The 18,033-nt window shown below is 42.3% G+C and overlaps 1 protein-coding gene across 1 annotated transcript; it reads left to right on the top strand.

Moving 5' to 3' along the window:
• Nucleotides 1-284: 284 nt before the first annotated feature.
• LOC121506617 (scavenger receptor cysteine-rich type 1 protein M130-like) lies at nt 285-16,290 on the top strand (the record flags this gene model as incomplete). Its single annotated transcript, XM_041782431.1, has 7 exons — nt 285-321; nt 849-1,088; nt 10,771-10,893; nt 11,663-11,971; nt 15,289-15,591; nt 15,798-16,103; nt 16,178-16,290. Coding segments are annotated over exons 1-7 (1,431 nt in total), but the record flags the coding sequence as incomplete, so codon positions are not given.
• Between the last annotated feature and the right edge of the window lie 1,743 nt (nt 16,291-18,033).

Below are 18,033 nucleotides of genomic sequence, written 5' to 3'. Positions count from 1 at the left end.
GATTCACTCAGTTCTGAACTCTCTCTATCAGAACTGAAAAAGACACTGGAACAGCCGGAGAAGGGTTAAGAAATGTCTCTAGAATGCTGTTTCATATTTACACATGTCAGAGAAACCCTGCAGCTCTATAGTCTCTAACTAACTAACCTGTTGTTAGTCTGAGTCTGTGAGGATCTGCTGCTGTCAGCAGAATGTTTGAGGTAGGAAATATGGTATTGGAAAGGGAACATGTGCTAATGAACATATTCAGTGTTTATTTGTATGTGTCTGTCATCCATGATGTCATGGTTGTCATGGTGTTAGATATCCCTGAGCTCAGCTGTCAGTGATGGATGCATGTCTCTGCTGTCTGCTCTGGCTCCTTTGGTTTCTATCATGAAGCTCATAAATGTGACTATGAACTGACAGGTTTACTTTCTTTATAGGTAGAGGAGGGTGAGAGCTACACGGGTCAGAACGGTCTAGAACATTAGAACCAGGATCAGGTTCTCTCTGGATGAGAGGACAAACATAAAAGAGCAGAAAATGAAAGAATGAAGGAGCAGATTGATTTCAGATAGAGGTCATGGTAGAAACAGCAGCTGTCCTGATGAAGACTTGCTGCAGCTGAAATGCCTTCATCCCTGTTTAGTTAAGGATTTGGATCACATCAGAGTGTCTCAGAGTGGATTGTTGTTTCTTCTCAGTAATCTTGAGGTCAGTTTTTTCTGTGTGTGCAGTTGTATTTCTATTCTGCTCTCTTCAGATCTCTGGGCTGAAGACACAAACTTACAGACACATGAAGGAGGAGTGAGAGGGTTTCCTGTCTTTCTTTGTCTCTAACTGATTACCTGTGTGTCTCTGTTTAGCGGTTCCTGATGATGTCAGGTTGGTGGGCGGAGCCAGCCGCTGTGCTGGGATCCTGGAGAGGAGAGATGGAGATGACTGGAGAGCAGTAAACGCCTCTCTGTCTGAGTGGAACCTGACGTCTGCAGAGACGCTGTGCAGACAGCTGGACTGTGGTTCTGTACTTTCACTGGGACCACCAGAGACCTCCTCAAGGACTGAACCACCGGCATATTCTAGAAACCTGCAGATAACCTGCTCAGGTAGGTTTGACTTCATGTTGTTCTGAACTTTAGACCTTCTATAGTGATTCAATTTTCTCTGTTCAATGTGGTGAAAGAAAAAAAAAATCAAAAGTGTTTGGAGTAAAAAGATAATTTTATTATGTTCTCAACATGTGGACTACATCAGCCTGAAGCTTCAACATATTTTTCATGTTGTCACTAACAGGCTCCTGTAGTTTTTTTCTGAGTATCAAACAACATTACTGAGAGGAGAGAGATCTTAAAGACCAGATCCTTTCAATCAGCCATGAACAACTGTCACAGCACTTTCTTTAAAACCAACAGACTCTACTGACAACGAGAGCATTCACTGTCAGAGTCACATTAATTTAATCCTCACTGTCAGAGTCACATTAATTTAATCCTCACTGTCAGAGTCACATTAATGTAATCCTCACTTTGATTTAATCCTCATTGTCAGAATCACATTAATTTAATCCTTACTGTCAGAGTCACATTAATTTAATCCTCACATTAATTTAATCCTCACTTGAATTTAATCCTCACTGTCAGAGTCACATTAATTAAATCCTCACTGTCAGAGTCACATTAATGTAATCCTCACTTTGATTTAATCCTCATTGTCAGAATCACATTAATTTAATCCTTACTGTCAGAGTCACATTAATTTAATCCTCACTTTAATTCAGTCCTCACTTGAATATAATCCTCACTGTCAGAGTCACATTAATTTAATGCTCACTTTGATTTAATACTCATTGTCAGAATCACATTAATTTAATCCTTACTGTCAGAGTCACATTAATTTAATCCTCACTGTCAGGGTGACATTAATTTAATCCTCACTTTAATTCAGTCCTCACTGTCAGAGTCACATTAATTAAATCCTCACTGTCAGAGTCACATTAATTTAATCCTCACTTTAATTCATCCTTACTGTCAGAGTCACATTAATTTAATCCTCACTGTCAGAGTCACATTAATTCATCCCCACTGTCAGTCACATTAATTTAATCCTCACATTAATTTAATCCTAACTGTCAGAGTCACATTAATTTAATCCTCACTGTCAGAGTCACTTTAATTTAATCCTCACTTTCAGAGTCACATTAATTTAATCCTTACTTTAATTCAATCCTCACTGTCAGTCACATTAATTTAATCCTCACTGTCAGAGTCACATTAATTTAATCCTCACTGTCAGAGTCACATTAATGTAATCCTCACTTTGATTTAATCCTCATTGTCAGAATCACATTAATTTAATCCTTACTGTCAGAGTCACATTAATTTAATCCTCACATTAATTTAATCCTCACTTGAATTTAATCCTCACTATCAGAGTCACATTAATTTAATCCTCACTTTGATTTAATACTCATTGTCAGAATCACATTAATTTAATCCTTACTGTCAGAGTCACATTAATTTAATCCTCACTGTCAGGGTGACATTAATTTAATCCTCACTTTAATTCATCCTCACTGTCAGAGTCACATTAATTTAATCCTCACTGTCAGAGTCACATTAATTCATCCCCACTGTCAGAATCACATTAATTTAATCCTCACATTAATTTAATCCTCACTGTCAGAGTCACATTAATTCAATCCTCACTGTCAGAGTCACTTTAATTTAATCCTCACTTTCAGAGTCACATTAATTTAATCCTTACTTTAATTCAATCCTCACTGTCAGTCACATTAATCCTCACTGTCAGTCACATTAATTTAATCCTCACTGTCAGAGTCACATTAATTTAATCCTCACTGTCAGATTCACACTAATTTTAATCCTCACTGTCAGAGTCACATTTATTTAATCCTCATTGTCAGAGTCACATTAATTCAATCCTCACTTTAATTCAATTCTCACTGTCAGAGTCACATTAATTTAATCCTCACTTGAATTTAATCCTCACTTTCAGAGTCACATTAATTTAATCCTCACTTTAATTTAATCCTCACTGTCAGAGTCACAATAATACAAGGGTTATGTCCCAGACTGGGTCAGGTAAAGATGATGAGGTGGCACATTTTAATAGGCTGTTTATAAATCTCTATACATTAACACATAGGTAAACATCCACTGGATAGAAATAAATCTGGATCACTCAGACCTACTCCAAACCTTCCTAAAAAAGGACCAGGGTTAACCTTAGAAAGGAGGTGTCAGATATTCCTCTGAGGGATGTGAACAGCTACACATTTAGTAAACACCTGTTTGTTGCAAACGACCAAAAATTAACAGTGTCAGTTTTGTTTTGATGGACTTGGAGGAAATTTTTTTTCAGACAGTTACGATCATTCAGAGTCAGGTTGAGTTTGTGTGTGTAGTTGTAGCTAGGAGTCCTCAGCATTACAGTGGTAAAGATATTGTGTGTGTGGATTATTGAACTTGATGTGAAAATGTAAAGCTGAGAAGAGAACGGGGCTGAGCTTTGACTTCTGAGGGACTCCACAACTTACTGTAGATCTGCTGGAGGAGAGCTGAAGTAGACCCCTTTTGTCTGTTCTCAACTGTTTCCTTGTCTTTGGTCAGGCCCTGATGATGAAGTCCGGTTGGTGGGAGGATCCAGCACCTGCTCTGGTAGACTAGAGATCAAGCACCATGGACAGTGGAGACCAGTGGATCCTTGGTACTTTTCCTGGACTCTAAAGTTTCCAGCTGTGATTTGTAGAAGACTGGACTGTGGCTCTGCTGTTTCAGCTAGACTGATAAAGGAATCCTCTCTCAGACCTGTGTGGAGGATCACCCCTGACTGTGTAGAGTCTAAATCTACATTAAAGGAATGTGTGGAAACAGTGGATCAGTCCAGCCCTGATGTTCTAGAAATGACCTGCTCAGGTATCAGTATTAACTCATTAGTGTCCAAATGTTTCTGAATGTTTGTCCTTCACATCACTATGTTAACAGAGTCTCATATGAACATGTCCTGCTGATTTTCTCTTGTCCATAAATCCACATTTGAATGAGTGCTAACTATTGTTGCCTTTAGACCTTGTTTCTACCTCTGTAATGGTAAACTGTGAGTTAGAGTTCAAACACAGAAACATGATTCAAAGAGCTGTGCTCATTCACAAACACTTTGAGAACAGCAAATGTGAGAAAAAGACATTTGATCATCAAACAGGTGGTCTGGAGTCCATCATTGTGGAGCTCTAACAGATTTTTGAGGAAATGAAACACATTCAAAAATGTTTTGAATGGATTTGAAATAAAGCTTGAAATGTAGGCAGTTGTACTCACTAGTTCATCAGGATAACTTCCTCCTCCATCTGCTCTGTTGTGAATCTTGTTGAGTGAAGACCAGGATCCTTGTCTCAGCCTGGTACCATCCTCCTACAGCTGAGCTTGGACAGGAACCAGTGAAGAGAAAGGACTGCTTTTAGATTGGCATCAACTTCTCTCTCTCTCTCTCTCTCCTAAATCTCCACAGACTCTGTCAGACTGGTGGACGGGACTGGTCTGTGTTCAGGCAGACTGGAGGTGAGGTCTGACCAGCACTGGTCCCCAGTGTGTGAGGAGGACTTGGACCTGCAGGGTGCTCAGGTGGTCTGCAGGGAGCTGGACTGTGGGGCTCCTTCAGTCTTCAAGGGGGGAATGTTTGGAGGAGTGGAGGCTCCATTCTGGACTAAGAAGTTCCACTGTGAAGGCCACGAGTCTGCTCTCCTGGACTGTCCAGACTCAGGGTTGACTGGAAACACCTGTCCAGCTGCTACAGCTGTTGGACTCTCCTGCTCAGGTAGAGCTGGATTGACTTTCCTTTGTTTTCCCAGTGAAAGTATGAATGAGTGAAATGAATGATTGAAAGCACATTTGAAAGTAAATTTGCCAGCAGAACAAGCTCTGATCTTTGAGATAGGAAGGGAGAAGCTACTTGGTAAGAGGAATCTGCTTTTGGTTGTTTCAGTTGGAAGTAGGTTGTTGGCAGTTTTGCTTAGGCTGAACGTGTTAGTTTCACTCTCTCTGCAACAATAGGTGAGGCAGTTGCCGCGTGTGGCTCCCTCTATTGATTGCTAAAGTGAAAACAGCCGGGGCGGAGTTTCACTGTAGTCCAAGCTTTAAGAGAGTTTGAATCTAAATTTGCCAGCTGGGGCGGTTAGCGGCTGTGCACAATCAACTCAATTGTGCACATCTGTGGCATATCTCTCTATATAAGTACACAGACTGCGCTGAAGCGTCAGCCCTTGTGGAAGCCCAATTGTGTGAAGACCACATTGGGTAAAAACCAGCGAGTCTACCCGTGCGAGTCCACCGAGCAAGGCCACCGACAGGCAGCACTGCCTCATAACAGTCTAACGCACCTCAGCAGTCTAACGCAACATGTGCAACCAAAAAATACAAGTCATATATGGGAACAGAAAGAAGCACAATAGTTACAGAAAACGAAACCTGCATAATCTATCCACTTTGCAGAATGCCTCTTTTCCACAACCTTTTATCACAGTTGGCCTCTGGAACTGCCAGTCTGCAGTTAACAAAGCAGAATTCATCAGTTCCCTCACTAAACTGTCTAACATTCAGGTCCTAGCCCTGACAGAAACTTGGGTCCGTCCTGAGAACACTGTAAAACCAACTGCTCTATCAGTTGATGCAGTGTTCTCTCATACACCTCGCTCTTCTGGCCGAGGAGGTGGCACAGGCATTATTCTTCCTCATAGCTGGAACTTCAGCCAGTTCAAACCCTTGGACAATAACACCTCATTTGAATATCATGCAGTACAGGTCACTGCCCCAATAAAGGCTTACATGGTTGTGGTATACCGCCCACCTGGGGGTCACCTGGACAACTTTATTGTGGAACTGGACATGTTACTCTCAGACATCCCTGATGATGGCACACCATTGGTTGTCATGGGTGACATGAACATCCACTTGGATAGAGCCCAGGCTACTGATTTTATTTCACTACTGTCCTCCTTTGACTTGAAACTGGTTCAAACGCCTCCTACACACAAGGCTGGTAATACACTGGATTTGATTCTAACTCGCAATTGCTCCACGGCTAATTTGAGTGTAACACCACTTCACCTCTCTGACCACTACTTCATTCAGTTCTCACTTGGCTTACCTGAACTTCAGCAATCTACTACTCAATTAAGATCATACCGCAGAAACCTTCAGTCACTTGACCCAACACAGCTGTCTGACGAGGTCTCAGCTGCACTAGCCTCATGTAACGAGTCCTTCACACTCACTGTTAACGAGGCCACAGACACATTCTGCTCCTCACTGACCTCCTCTCTGGACAAACTCTGCCCTCTGGTGTCTAAGCCTATTCAAATACTCCACCTTGTCCCTGGCTCACTGAGGTCATCAGAACCCAAAGGGCAGGGCTCAGAGCGGCAGAGAGAAAATGGCGTAAATCCAAACAAACCACTGACTTGAGTGCTTATCAGCAAAAACTGTCCTGTTTTACCTCTGCTCTAAAATCTGCTAAGAAGGCGTTCTATCAATCAAAGATCTGTGCTGCCACTGATGCACGCAAACTCTTCTCTGCTTTTAACTCGCTCCTCTCTCCTTCAAACCCACAACCCTCCAGTATGTTGACTCCAGACATGTTCGCCTCCTACTTCACTGACAAGGTTTCTACCATCAGCAACCAATTCTCTGAGCCTGTCCAACTCAGTTTTCTGCCACCAGCTAGTGATGCATCACTTAGCTCATTCTCTCCACTAAGTGAGAGCGAGGTCACCAGGCTTCTGCTTGACTCTAAGCCCACAACCTGTCCCCTCGATCCGATACCATCACATCTCCTGCAGGCGATTGAGCCCACAATCAGCCCTGCTGTGAGTTGTATCATTAACTCCTCTCTGTCCACAGGTGTTTTCCCAGCTGCTTTCAAGCAAGCGCGGGTTACACCACTGCTCAAAAAACCCACTCTCAACCCAGCCCTGGTTGAAAATTACAGGCCGGTCTCACTTCTCCCATTCCTATCAAAAATACTGGAGCTCTCAGTCTTCAACCAGCTCTCAGAATACTTGCAGAACAATGATCTACTTGATCAGAATCAGTCTGGCTTTAGGCGGGGCCTCTCTACTGAAACTGCACTTTTGTCTGTAACGGAATCACTTCGCTTGGCCAGAGCAGCTGGTCAGTCCTCAGTTCTCTTACTGCTGGATCTGTCCGCTGCCTTTGACACAGTAAACCACCAAATCCTCCTCTCCACACTCTCTTCACTTGGTGTCTCAGGATCTGCCCTACAGTGGTTTAAGTCCTACCTCACAGGGAGATCTTTTAGAGTATCATGGAAGGGAGGAGTGTCTAAACTGCATGGCTTATCAACAGGGGTGCCTCAAGGGTCTGTGCTTGGTCCCCTACTTTTCTCAATATACACCACCTCACTTGGTGCAATCATCCGCTCCCATGGCTTTTCTTATCACTGCTATGCAGACGACACACAGCTATTCCTGTCCTTTCCACCAGATGACACAACTGTCTCAGCTCGGATCTCATCCTGCCTTGCTGATATTTCTAAATGGATGAGGGAACGTCACCTTCAGCTCAACCTGCCCAAAACGGAGCTCATTATCATCCCAGCCAGTCCCACTGTGGAACCGCAGATCAGTATCCAGCTTGGATCAAATAATCTCTTTCCCACTAAGTCAGCCCGGAATCTGGGTGTCATGATTGATGACCAGCTAACCTTCAAGCTCCATGTGGCCTCGATTGCTCGGTCCTGCCGTTTCGCCCTCTACAACATCAAGAGGATCAGACCCTTCTTGACAGAGCATGCTACACAACTCCTGGTACAGGCTCTTATAATATCACGTATTGACTACTGTAACTCATTACTGGCAGGCCTACCTGCATGCACAGTTATACCTCTGCAGTTGATCCAGAACGCAGCAGCACGTCTGGTCTTCACCCAACCCAAGAGAGCTCATGTCACGCCTCTTTTAATCTCTCTACACTGGCTTCCAGTTGCAGCTCGCATTAAATTCAAAACTCTAATCATTGCTTACAAAGCAGTAACTAAAACTGCTCCTGTTTACCTGGAGTCCCTCATCCAGGTCTACACTCCTTCTCGCCCACTACGCTCAGCCGGCAAAAGGCGCCTGGTACTTCCAGCTCATCATGCTCCTAAGTCACTAGCTCGACTCTTCTCCTCTGTTGTCCCTAAATGGTGGAATGAATCACCCAACTCCATTCGATCTGCAGACTCCCTGTCTACTTTCAAGAGAAGGCTAAAGACCCAGCTCTTCAGAGAACACTTTGCACTTAGCTAGGCAATTCTCTACTGTTGTCCCCAGTAGTAGATTGAGTCTCAGCCAGACTATTCTCCACTGCTGCCCCCAGTGGTTGAATAAGTTTCCCAACTATAGTTAGCTCGCACTGTCCTGCTCAACTTCTGGGATTTCTTTGCCCAGCTCTTTGGGAATGATCCAGCAATTGGTACTTGGTAAATAGTTGTTGTGAAGTCTAATGGATGGCGATTAGAGATCCCACATTTTGCTTGATTCATTGTTGCTATCTAATAACAAAAAAAAAAAAAAAAAAAAAAAACAAAAACAAAAAAAACAAAACAAAACAAAAAAAACCTCCACAAAAACAACGTATATTTTAGGTACTCTGCCTTAAACTCTACACGGCAGCACTTGCGTCCAAATGGACCTGAAGCACTTGATGGCACTTACTGATGTTGTTTCTTCTTGTCTAGATCATTGCTTGTGTTGTTCTTGCTCTCAAATGTACGTCGCTTTGGAGAAAAGCGTCTGCTAAATGACATTGTAACATTGTAACATTGAAAGCACATTTGAAAGTGGAGCAGCTGACTGAGACACACACAGATGAAAGCATGATTGAACAGGAATATGAAAGAAACAGGAAGAGAGAGGAGGAGCACAGGTAGACTCTGATATAGACGGACCAATTATTCTGAGCTGAGACTGAAAGAGACTACAGACCAGGAAGACCAGACCGTTTGTTGGCTTCAAGTTGGACTCAGTTTCCAAATGTGGGTCAGTCAGATCCACTTTAGAGCTTCTGAAACCTAGAGCAGGGTCTTCATCAGGAAGGATGTGTAAAAACTCTTCCTCATTGTGAGAACGTGGACTGATGGTTCCATTTATTAGGGCTCTGTTTGGTGTCATCAAGCTAAAAACAGCTTCAGTGCTGCTTGGATTGAAGTGGAGGAAGTTTAATGGCGTCCAGCTTTAGATTGTTTAGAGCAGGGATGGACAACTTTGGTCACCAAGAGGGCCGCATTCATTTTAAAGTCAATGACAAAGAGCCAGATTGTTCCCGATTGTTGGATTGATCATCAATCTAAGCCCTGTGATTCCTAAACATTCACCAACAGGAAGAAGATGTAGCTTTCCTCAGGATTTATTAGACCAACATTCATGTTTTTAAACTCAAGTGCAAATAGAAATAGTTTTTCCATGAGATATACACAGAACTAAATCAATTTACAGCTGCTTTTTCACTCAACATGATCCTCACTTGGTATTTTACTCACACAGTTTCTACAAGAGCATTTAGTGATGAATAGAAAAGCTTTACAGCAACAACTGCAGCCGACAATCTATGAAAAAGACAAAGGAAGAAATATGGACATCAATGAGATAATTGAAAAAATAATTAAGAAGTAAAATAAGAAAAAAAAATAAAATAAAAATGTTAAATTAAAAGAAATATTAAATAAAATATATTAAAATGTGATAAATTACAAATATTTGATGAAATAACAACTAAAAATGAATCAAATAAAAACATTAAATGAATAAAAATTAAATAAATAGTTTTCCTGAGGTTAATCATTTATCGGTAACTGATTTTGATTTCAGGACCACATTGAATGAGATGGAGGGCCGTCCGTGGCCCCCCCGGCCCCCAGTTGTCCAACCCTGCTTTAGAGTCAGGTTGAGTTTGTGTGTGTAGTTGTAGCTAGGAGTCCTCAGCATTACAGTGGTAAAGATATTGTGTGTGTGGATTATTGAACTTGATGTGAAAATGTAAAGCTGAGAAGAGAACGGGGCTGAGCTTTGACTTCTGAGGGACTCCACAACTTACTGTAGATCTGCTGGAGGAGAGCTGAAGTAGATTGTCAGGTAGGAGGGGCAGTGGGGACATGACTGCAGAGAACAGGTTTCTAAAAGTTATCCTAGAAGGATAACCACTAAATCGCAAGTGATAAATGGGAAAAGGGGGGGAACAAAAGCTCAGGAGAACTAGCCCACAACCAAAAAACTCCCATTCTTGACAATACTGAGAAAAGGGGAAACTAAACCACTGCTGCTGTGCAGCTGCAATGAACACAAACTACTAGGGAGACTGAGAAATGTATCTTCAGATGAAAGAAAACAAAGATCACCAGACTGGTGTGAAAAGGAGAACCAAAACACTGGTTAATGCTTTCCAGCACAATAATCTTAATCCATGTGCAACTGGTTATTCTCATAGAACGTAGACAAGAAACATTTTACACAATGCTTAGGTGACCTTTAACTTTCACACTCTCAAGAAGAAACACAGGGAGATGCTCTCAATACCTCTGATGGTGAGATAATGAGTCAGCACAGAGTGCTGCAGCCCAGGAATATATCTAAGTTTGCCACACCTGGTCCCAATCAGTAGCAAACAGCCACATACACCTGGTGGTGTGGTGATTGGCACACTCAGTGAGTTACCAGGCTGATTTTCCTCACAAAGACCCCCTTTGTCTGTTCTCAACTGTTTCCTTGTCTTTGCTCAGACCCTGATGAAGTCCGGTTGGTGGGAGGATCCAGCACCTGCTCTGGTAGACTAGAGATCAAACACCATGGAGAGTGGAGACCAGGGAATCCTTATTACTCTTCCTGGACTCTAAAGGATTCAGCTGTGATTTGTAGAAGACTGGACTGTGGCTCTGCTGTTTCATCTAGATGGATAAAAGAATCCTCTTACAGACCTGTGTGGGAGATCTACCCTGACTGTGTAGAGTCTAAATCTACAATAAAGGAATGTATTGAAACAGGGGATCAGTCTAGGTCTGATGGTCTGGAAATGACCTGCTCAGGTATCAGTATTAACTCATCAGTGTCCAAATGTTTCTGAATGTTTGTCCTTCACATCACTATGTTAACAGAGTCTCATATGAACATGTCCTGCTGATTTTCTCTTGTCCATAAATCCACATTTGAATGAGTGCTAACTATTGTTGCCTTTAGACCTTGTTTCTACCTCTGTAATGGTAAACTGTGAGTTAGAGTTCAAACACAGAAACATGATTCAAAGAGCTGTGCTCATTCACAAACACTTTGAGAACAGCAAATGTGAGAAAAAGACATTTGATCATCAAACAGGTGGTCTGGAGTCCATCATTGTGGAGCTCTAACAGATTTTTGAGGAAATGAAACACATTCAAAAATGTTTTGAATGGATTTGAAATAAAGCTTGAAATGTAGGCAGTTGTACTCACTAGTTCATCAGGATAACTTCCTCCTCCATCTGCTCTGTTGTGAATCTTGTTGAGTGAAGACCAGGATCCTTGTCTCAGCCTGGTACCATCCTCCTACAGCTGAGCTTGGACAGGAACCAGTGAAGAGAAAGGACTGCTTTTAGATTGGCATCAACTTCTCTCTCTCTCTCTCTCTCCTAAATCTCCACAGACTCTGTCAGACTGGTGGACGGGACTGGTCTGTGTTCAGGCAGACTGGAGGTGAGGTCTGACCAGCACTGGTCCCCAGTGTGTGAGGAGGACTTGGACCTGCAGGGTGCTCAGGTGGTCTGCAGGGAGCTGGACTGTGGGGCTCCTTCAGTCTTCAAGGGGGGAATGTTTGGAGGAGTGGAGGCCCCATTCTGGACTAAGAAGTTCCAGTGTGAAGGCCACGAGTCTGCTCTCCTGGACTGTCCAGACTCAGGGTTGACTGGAAACACCTGTCCAGCTGCTACAGCTGTTGGCCTCACCTGCTCAGGTAGAGCTGGAGCTTTGATTGACTTCCCTTTGTTGTCCCACTGAAAGTATGACTGAGTGAAATGAATGATTGAAAGCACATTTGAAAGTGGAGCAGCTGACTGAGACACACACAGATGAAAGCATGATTGAACAGGAATATGAAAGAAACAGGAAGAGAGAGGAGGAGCACAGGTAGACTCTGATATAGACGGACCAATTATTCTGAGCTGAGACTGAAAGAGACTACAGACCAGGAAGACCAGACCAGTTGTTGGCTTCAAGTTGGACTCACTTTCCAAATGTGGGTCAGTCAGATCCGCTTTAGAGCTTCTGAAACCTAGAGCAGGGTCTTCATCAGGAAGGATGTGTAAAAATTAGGTGTCAAAGTTAATGCGTTAATATTGCGTTAACTCAATTTACTTTTAACGCCGCTAATTTTTTTGTCGCATGATTAACGCATGCGCGTTCTGTGTGACCCTCAACCTACCCCGTAGTTTGCCAGACCAGGAAATGGCGCCATCGTGATGCGGTACAAATGAGCAGAAATGGATAAAGGACAGAAACTTTTGAATGACAGGTTCAGCTTTCAGATCATGTCAGATAAGACTGAAGTTATTTTCTCCCACCGTGGACATGAACGGAGTTACAGGAAGTTCATAGAGTCTTAAATAGCCCGCACCACTCGCTAGCCTAGCACACCGCTAATGCAGAGAGCCGCCCCCTCCATGCTGGGTTTGTTTACCATGGAGACGTTCTGACAAATCTGCAAGCAGGGATGGACTCGCTATCTGGCGTACCGGGCATTTTCCGGTGTGCTGACACACTTTTGGACCAGTATGATTTATTCATTTATTTATATCTGCTATGAACCGGCACTACAGCTGCGCTGAGCCTGTAAATTGACCGTTGACTGGTCCGATCACACCCCCCAAAGGTCCGTTTACCACCGCTCTCATCCCCACGCAGCTCCTGCTTGAAAGCAAAAGTACTGGAAAAAAGGAAACTTAGTAAAACAATCGACTGGAACTGTAAATAAATGCCAAATTAAAAAAATATAATAATAAAAACATCAATCCAGATGCTGCAGAAGTGTCAAAGCCTCTGCAGTCCCTGTAGGAGATTGTCTGATGCTGGTGAATGTACAGCTGCATCATGAGGAGGAGGAGGAGACAGAGCAGCAGAGGCTGGTGTGTGACAGGAGAGCAGAGGTTAGTGAATGAGCTCTGTAGAGTATCAGAATAGAAGCTGAAAGCATTATTAGACTGTGGCTCTCCTTTATTTAGGAAGAAAACATGGTTTTAGATTAAATCTGTAGCTCTTCTATGATCTGAAGAATGAAGAGATGGTTCAGTCCTCTTACTACACCTTCAAAGTTCTCCACTCAGACTTTAACTTTGTGTGTTCATGAGTTTTAAAAAGAAGCTTTACATGTGTGTTTATTGACATCATTAAATCTACTGGACTGATGACACTCATTTCTGACTGTCAGCATTTATTTTACATTTGGACTACATTTTTAAGTTTGAAAGTTAAAATATGATAAATAATAGCAGACATTTTTAAGTAATGACTTGCTTTTTCTCTTGAGCAGGGCAGATGTGTCCACCTTACTCACATCAGAACAGTGAAACACCATTAGATGTGTCTGTGCCTTACTGCTGAGCTCTCAGAGGAGACCTGACTTCTCCCAGTGATCTGTAGTGTAATTAAAGGGATGTTTCTGTAAACCTTTATTTCCCTCATGTGAGGCTGAAATTCTCTGTTTTAGTGTGAAGGATCAGGGATGATCTTTGAGTGATTTAAACTTCACTGACCATGCTCTTTATGTCCATGTGTGATGATGAGATCTGTGGTTCTGTGTTCAGCTGCTGAGAACAGAGGAGGTAACTTCTAGAAGTGTAAAGTTGGACACTATTGTGGTATTATTCAGTAATGTTACATTAAGGTCAGTATCTCCATCTGTTGGTCTTGAGTTTACCATGTTATGCTCTCAGCAGATTTTTGCAGCGTTCAGTATCTTTGAGCTCAGACTAGAGAATGTTCTGGACTTTATCTGTTGTTGTTTTGGGTTGTTGACATGAACAAACATTTGCATAAAGAAACCATTTTTATCCACTTGTGTTGATAAGGGTATTTAAATCTTGAGAAAAAGTACTGCAAGGTACATTTAGGACGGACAAAAAGTGCAATTAATTTGCAATTAATCTCAAGTTAACTATGGAATTTGTGAGATTAATCGCGATTAAAAGTTTAAATCTATTGACAGGCCTATTAAAAACTCTTCCTCATTGTGAGAACGTGGACTGATGGTTCCATTTATTAGGGCTCTGTTTGGTGTCATCAAGCTAAAAACAGCTTCAGTGCTGCTTGGATTGAAGTGGAGGAAGTTTAATGGCGTCCAGCTTTAGATTGTTTAGAGCAGGGATGGACAACTTTGGTCACCAAGAGGGCCGCATTCATTTTAAAGTCAATGAAAAAGAGCCAGATTGTTCCCGATTGTTGGATTGATCATCAATCTAAGCCCTGTGATTCCTAAACATTCACCAACAGGAAGAAGATGTAGCTTTCCTCAGGATTTATTAGACCAACATTCATGTTTTTAAACTCAAGTGCAAATAGAAATAGTTTTTCCATGAGATATACACAGAACTAAATCAATTTACAGCTGCTTTTTCAGTCAACATGATCCTCACTTGGTATTTTACTCACACAGTTTCTACAAGAGCATTTAGTGATGAATAGAAAAGCTTTACAGCAACAACTGCAGCCAACAATCTATGAAAAAGACAAAGGAAGAAATATGGACATCAATGAGATAATTGAAAAAATAATTAAGAAGTAAAATAAGAAAAAAAAATAAAATAAAAATGTTAAATTAAAAGAAATATTAAATAAAATATATTAAAATGTGATAAATTACAAATATTTGATGAAATAACAACTAAAAATGAATCAAATAAAAACATTAAATGAATAAAAATTAAATAAATAGTTTTCCTGAGGTTAATCATTTATCGGTAACTGATTTTGATTTCAGGACCACATTGAATGAGATGGAGGGCCGTCCGTGGCCCCCCCGGCCCCCAGTTGTCCAACCCTGCTTTAGAGTCAGGTTGAGTTTGTGTGTGTAGTTGTAGCTAGGAGTCCTCAGCATTACAGTGGTAAAGATATTGTGTGTGTGGATTATTGAACTTGATGTGAAAATGTAAAGCTGAGAAGAGAACGGGGCTGAGCTTTGACTTCTGAGGGACTCCACAACTTACTGTAGATCTGCTGGAGGAGAGCTGAAGTAGACCCCCTTTGTCTGTTCTCAACTGTTTCCTTGTCTTTGCTCAGGCCCTGATGAAGTCCGGTTGGTGGGAGGATCCAGCACCTGCTCTGGTAGACTAGAGATCAAGCACCATGGACAGTGGAGACCAGGGGATCCTCGGTACTCTTCCTGGACTCTAAAGGATTCAGCTGTGATTTGTAGAAGACTGGACTGTGGCTCTGCTGTTTCATCTAGATGGATAAAGGAATCCTCTGACAGATCTGTGTGGTGGATCACCCCTGACTGTGTAGAGTCTAAATCTACATTAAAGGAATGTGTGAGCACAGTGGGTCGGCCCAGCTCTGATGTTCTAGAAATGACCTGCTCAGGTATCAGTATTAACTCATTAGTGTCCAAATGTTAATAACTTCCTCCTCCATCTGCTCTGTTGTGAATCTTGTTGAGTGAAGACCAGGATCCTTGTCTCAGCCTGGTACCATCCTCCTACAGCTGAGCTTGGACAGGAACCAGTGAAGAGAAAGGACTGCTTTTAGATTGGCATCAACTTCTCTCTCTCTCTCCTAAATCTCCACAGACTCTGTCAGACTGGTGGACGGGACTGGTCTGTGTTCAGGCAGACTGGAGGTGAGGTCTGACCAGCGCTGGTCCCCAGTGTGTGAGGAGGACTTGGACCTGCAGGGTGCTCAGGTGGTCTGCAGGGAGCTGGACTGTGGGGCTCCTTCAGTCTTCAAGGGGGGAATGTTTGGAGGAGTGGAGGCTCCATTCTGGACTAAGAAGTTCCAGTGTGAAGGTAACGAGTCTGCTCTCCTGGACTGTGGAGGATCTGGCTCAGGTAGAAACACCTGCTCACCTGGTAAAGCTGTTGGACTCTCCTGTGAAAGTAAGAGAGCAGACGTAGCTTTGATTTGACTCACTAGTTCACTTCCTGTAATAATTCTGTTCTTGTCTGTTTAGATCCAGATCATATCAGGTTGGTGGGAGAGCCCAGCCGGTGTGCAGGAACACTGGAGATGAAACACAAGGAAGAGTGGAGACCTTTGGAAGAGAAGGGTTCAGTCTGGAACCAGAGGTCTGCAGCTGTAGTGTGTACAATCCTGAAATGTGGTTCTGCTGTTTCAACAAGAAGAGTGAAACATGATGACGAAAGACCGGTGTGGGGGCTCAGAGGTTCCTGTGTCCAGACAACGTCTGCTCTGTTCCAGTGTGTAAATCATGAATCTGGTTACACCAGCAGGGGCCTTGAGGTGATCTGCTCAGGTAATACTAAACATCACACCTGAATTTGGTATCCTGAGTCCTACTATGAATGTATGATTTCAGATTCATAGAAAACAACTTCATATTTGATTTTCACTTCAGTTTTATGTTTCACCATTAAAAGGAGATGCAGAGATAAATATGATGAATAAATAATATTAGATTATTACTGAACCACCAAAACACAGAAAACCTCTGAACATATAATCATGTAGATGTAATAATAAGGAGCAGACATGCAGAAAAAAACACAATCAAAGCAGAATAACAAGGAGAAAAAACCCTGAAAGCATGAGGATTATGGGTAACTGTGGATGTGTCAGTGTTCAACATCAACCATTACATCTTTATCTAAACCAGAGCAACAGGACTACAAAATCCACCTAACAGAGAGGGAACCACTCCAGAGCTCCAAGACATCAATGACAGCATCAGTTAAAGAGCAGCAGGTCACTTATGATTAGAACTCTACTGTAACATTTACAGAGGAACACCTTTGTCAGACTTGGTAAATAATTTTGGAATATTGTCTTCATTAAATATATAATAGAAACACACTGTAGCTCCCTCCAATGAATGCAAGAGTCATGAGGTCTTGGTTAAAAAATGGGGTGTACTTTAAGTTCTGGCCAACCCGGCCAAACTGTGAGAACTGGGTAAACAAAGAAATAAAATAAGAAAGGAAATGAATGGGTTGCAATGTTTACAATGTAGCGTCCATAGCTTTCAATGCTGCTACTTAAACTCAAGAACTGCAGCACTTATTTACATCATCAAATAAACACATCGTTTACTGTCCTTATACTCACAGATCGTATAACCTATGCACTTAAAAACAGCACAGATAATACATCGATAACGCGACATTAAGGTGCTAATTAACATAATAATACGAACGTAATTTGCAAGGCAATTCACACGTGTTTAAGCTAAGTGCTCTACATTGTCACACAAAACAAACGGAAACTTATAAACATACCTCGTAGGCTGCTTGTCATTAAAGGGGGCTTAATCTTGGATATCTTCTTGTCTTTGTCTTCCTTCTCGTTTCTTTAGAGTACTTTGTGTGTTCAAACTTAACTCTTGACTTTCTCATGTCTTCTGGCGCTTCTCCTAAGGGTGCGTTCTAATAACGTGCAAGGGGGAAACACAAATTAAAGCTGCAAGCAGCGATGACGGGCCCTCGCAACCCGTTGTCGGGATGTGCTGCGACCACGGGTGTATGGCAACGGTCGAGTGCTAGCAACAGAGCATGCTGCCCCATGGGATGTGCCTTTGCAACACTCATAGTTTAACAGAAACAGAGGGTGATACCCCTCATTCATTTCCAGAGCTTGCCATTACTTTGGCAGTAAAACCAAATGAGCATGGGGTATGAGCCCTGAAAGTTTGGAAAGCAGCTCCAAAAAATGAACAAATCACTGGATTGTCAGCTCACAGCTCCTCTTTCTGCTCTGCTTGGCTCAGTGGCTCTCTCTCTTTCTCTTTTGCATGCTTGCAGCCTCACTCCCTCTCCCTCTTGTTCACGCTCACTCCACAGGAGAAAAATGACT

This window comes from Cheilinus undulatus, unplaced genomic scaffold (assembly GCF_018320785.1).
Source record: "Cheilinus undulatus unplaced genomic scaffold, ASM1832078v1 Contig12, whole genome shotgun sequence".
Lineage (NCBI taxonomy): Eukaryota > Metazoa > Chordata > Actinopteri > Labriformes > Labridae > Cheilinus > Cheilinus undulatus.
This window is presented reverse-complemented; position numbering and strand designations above follow the sequence as displayed.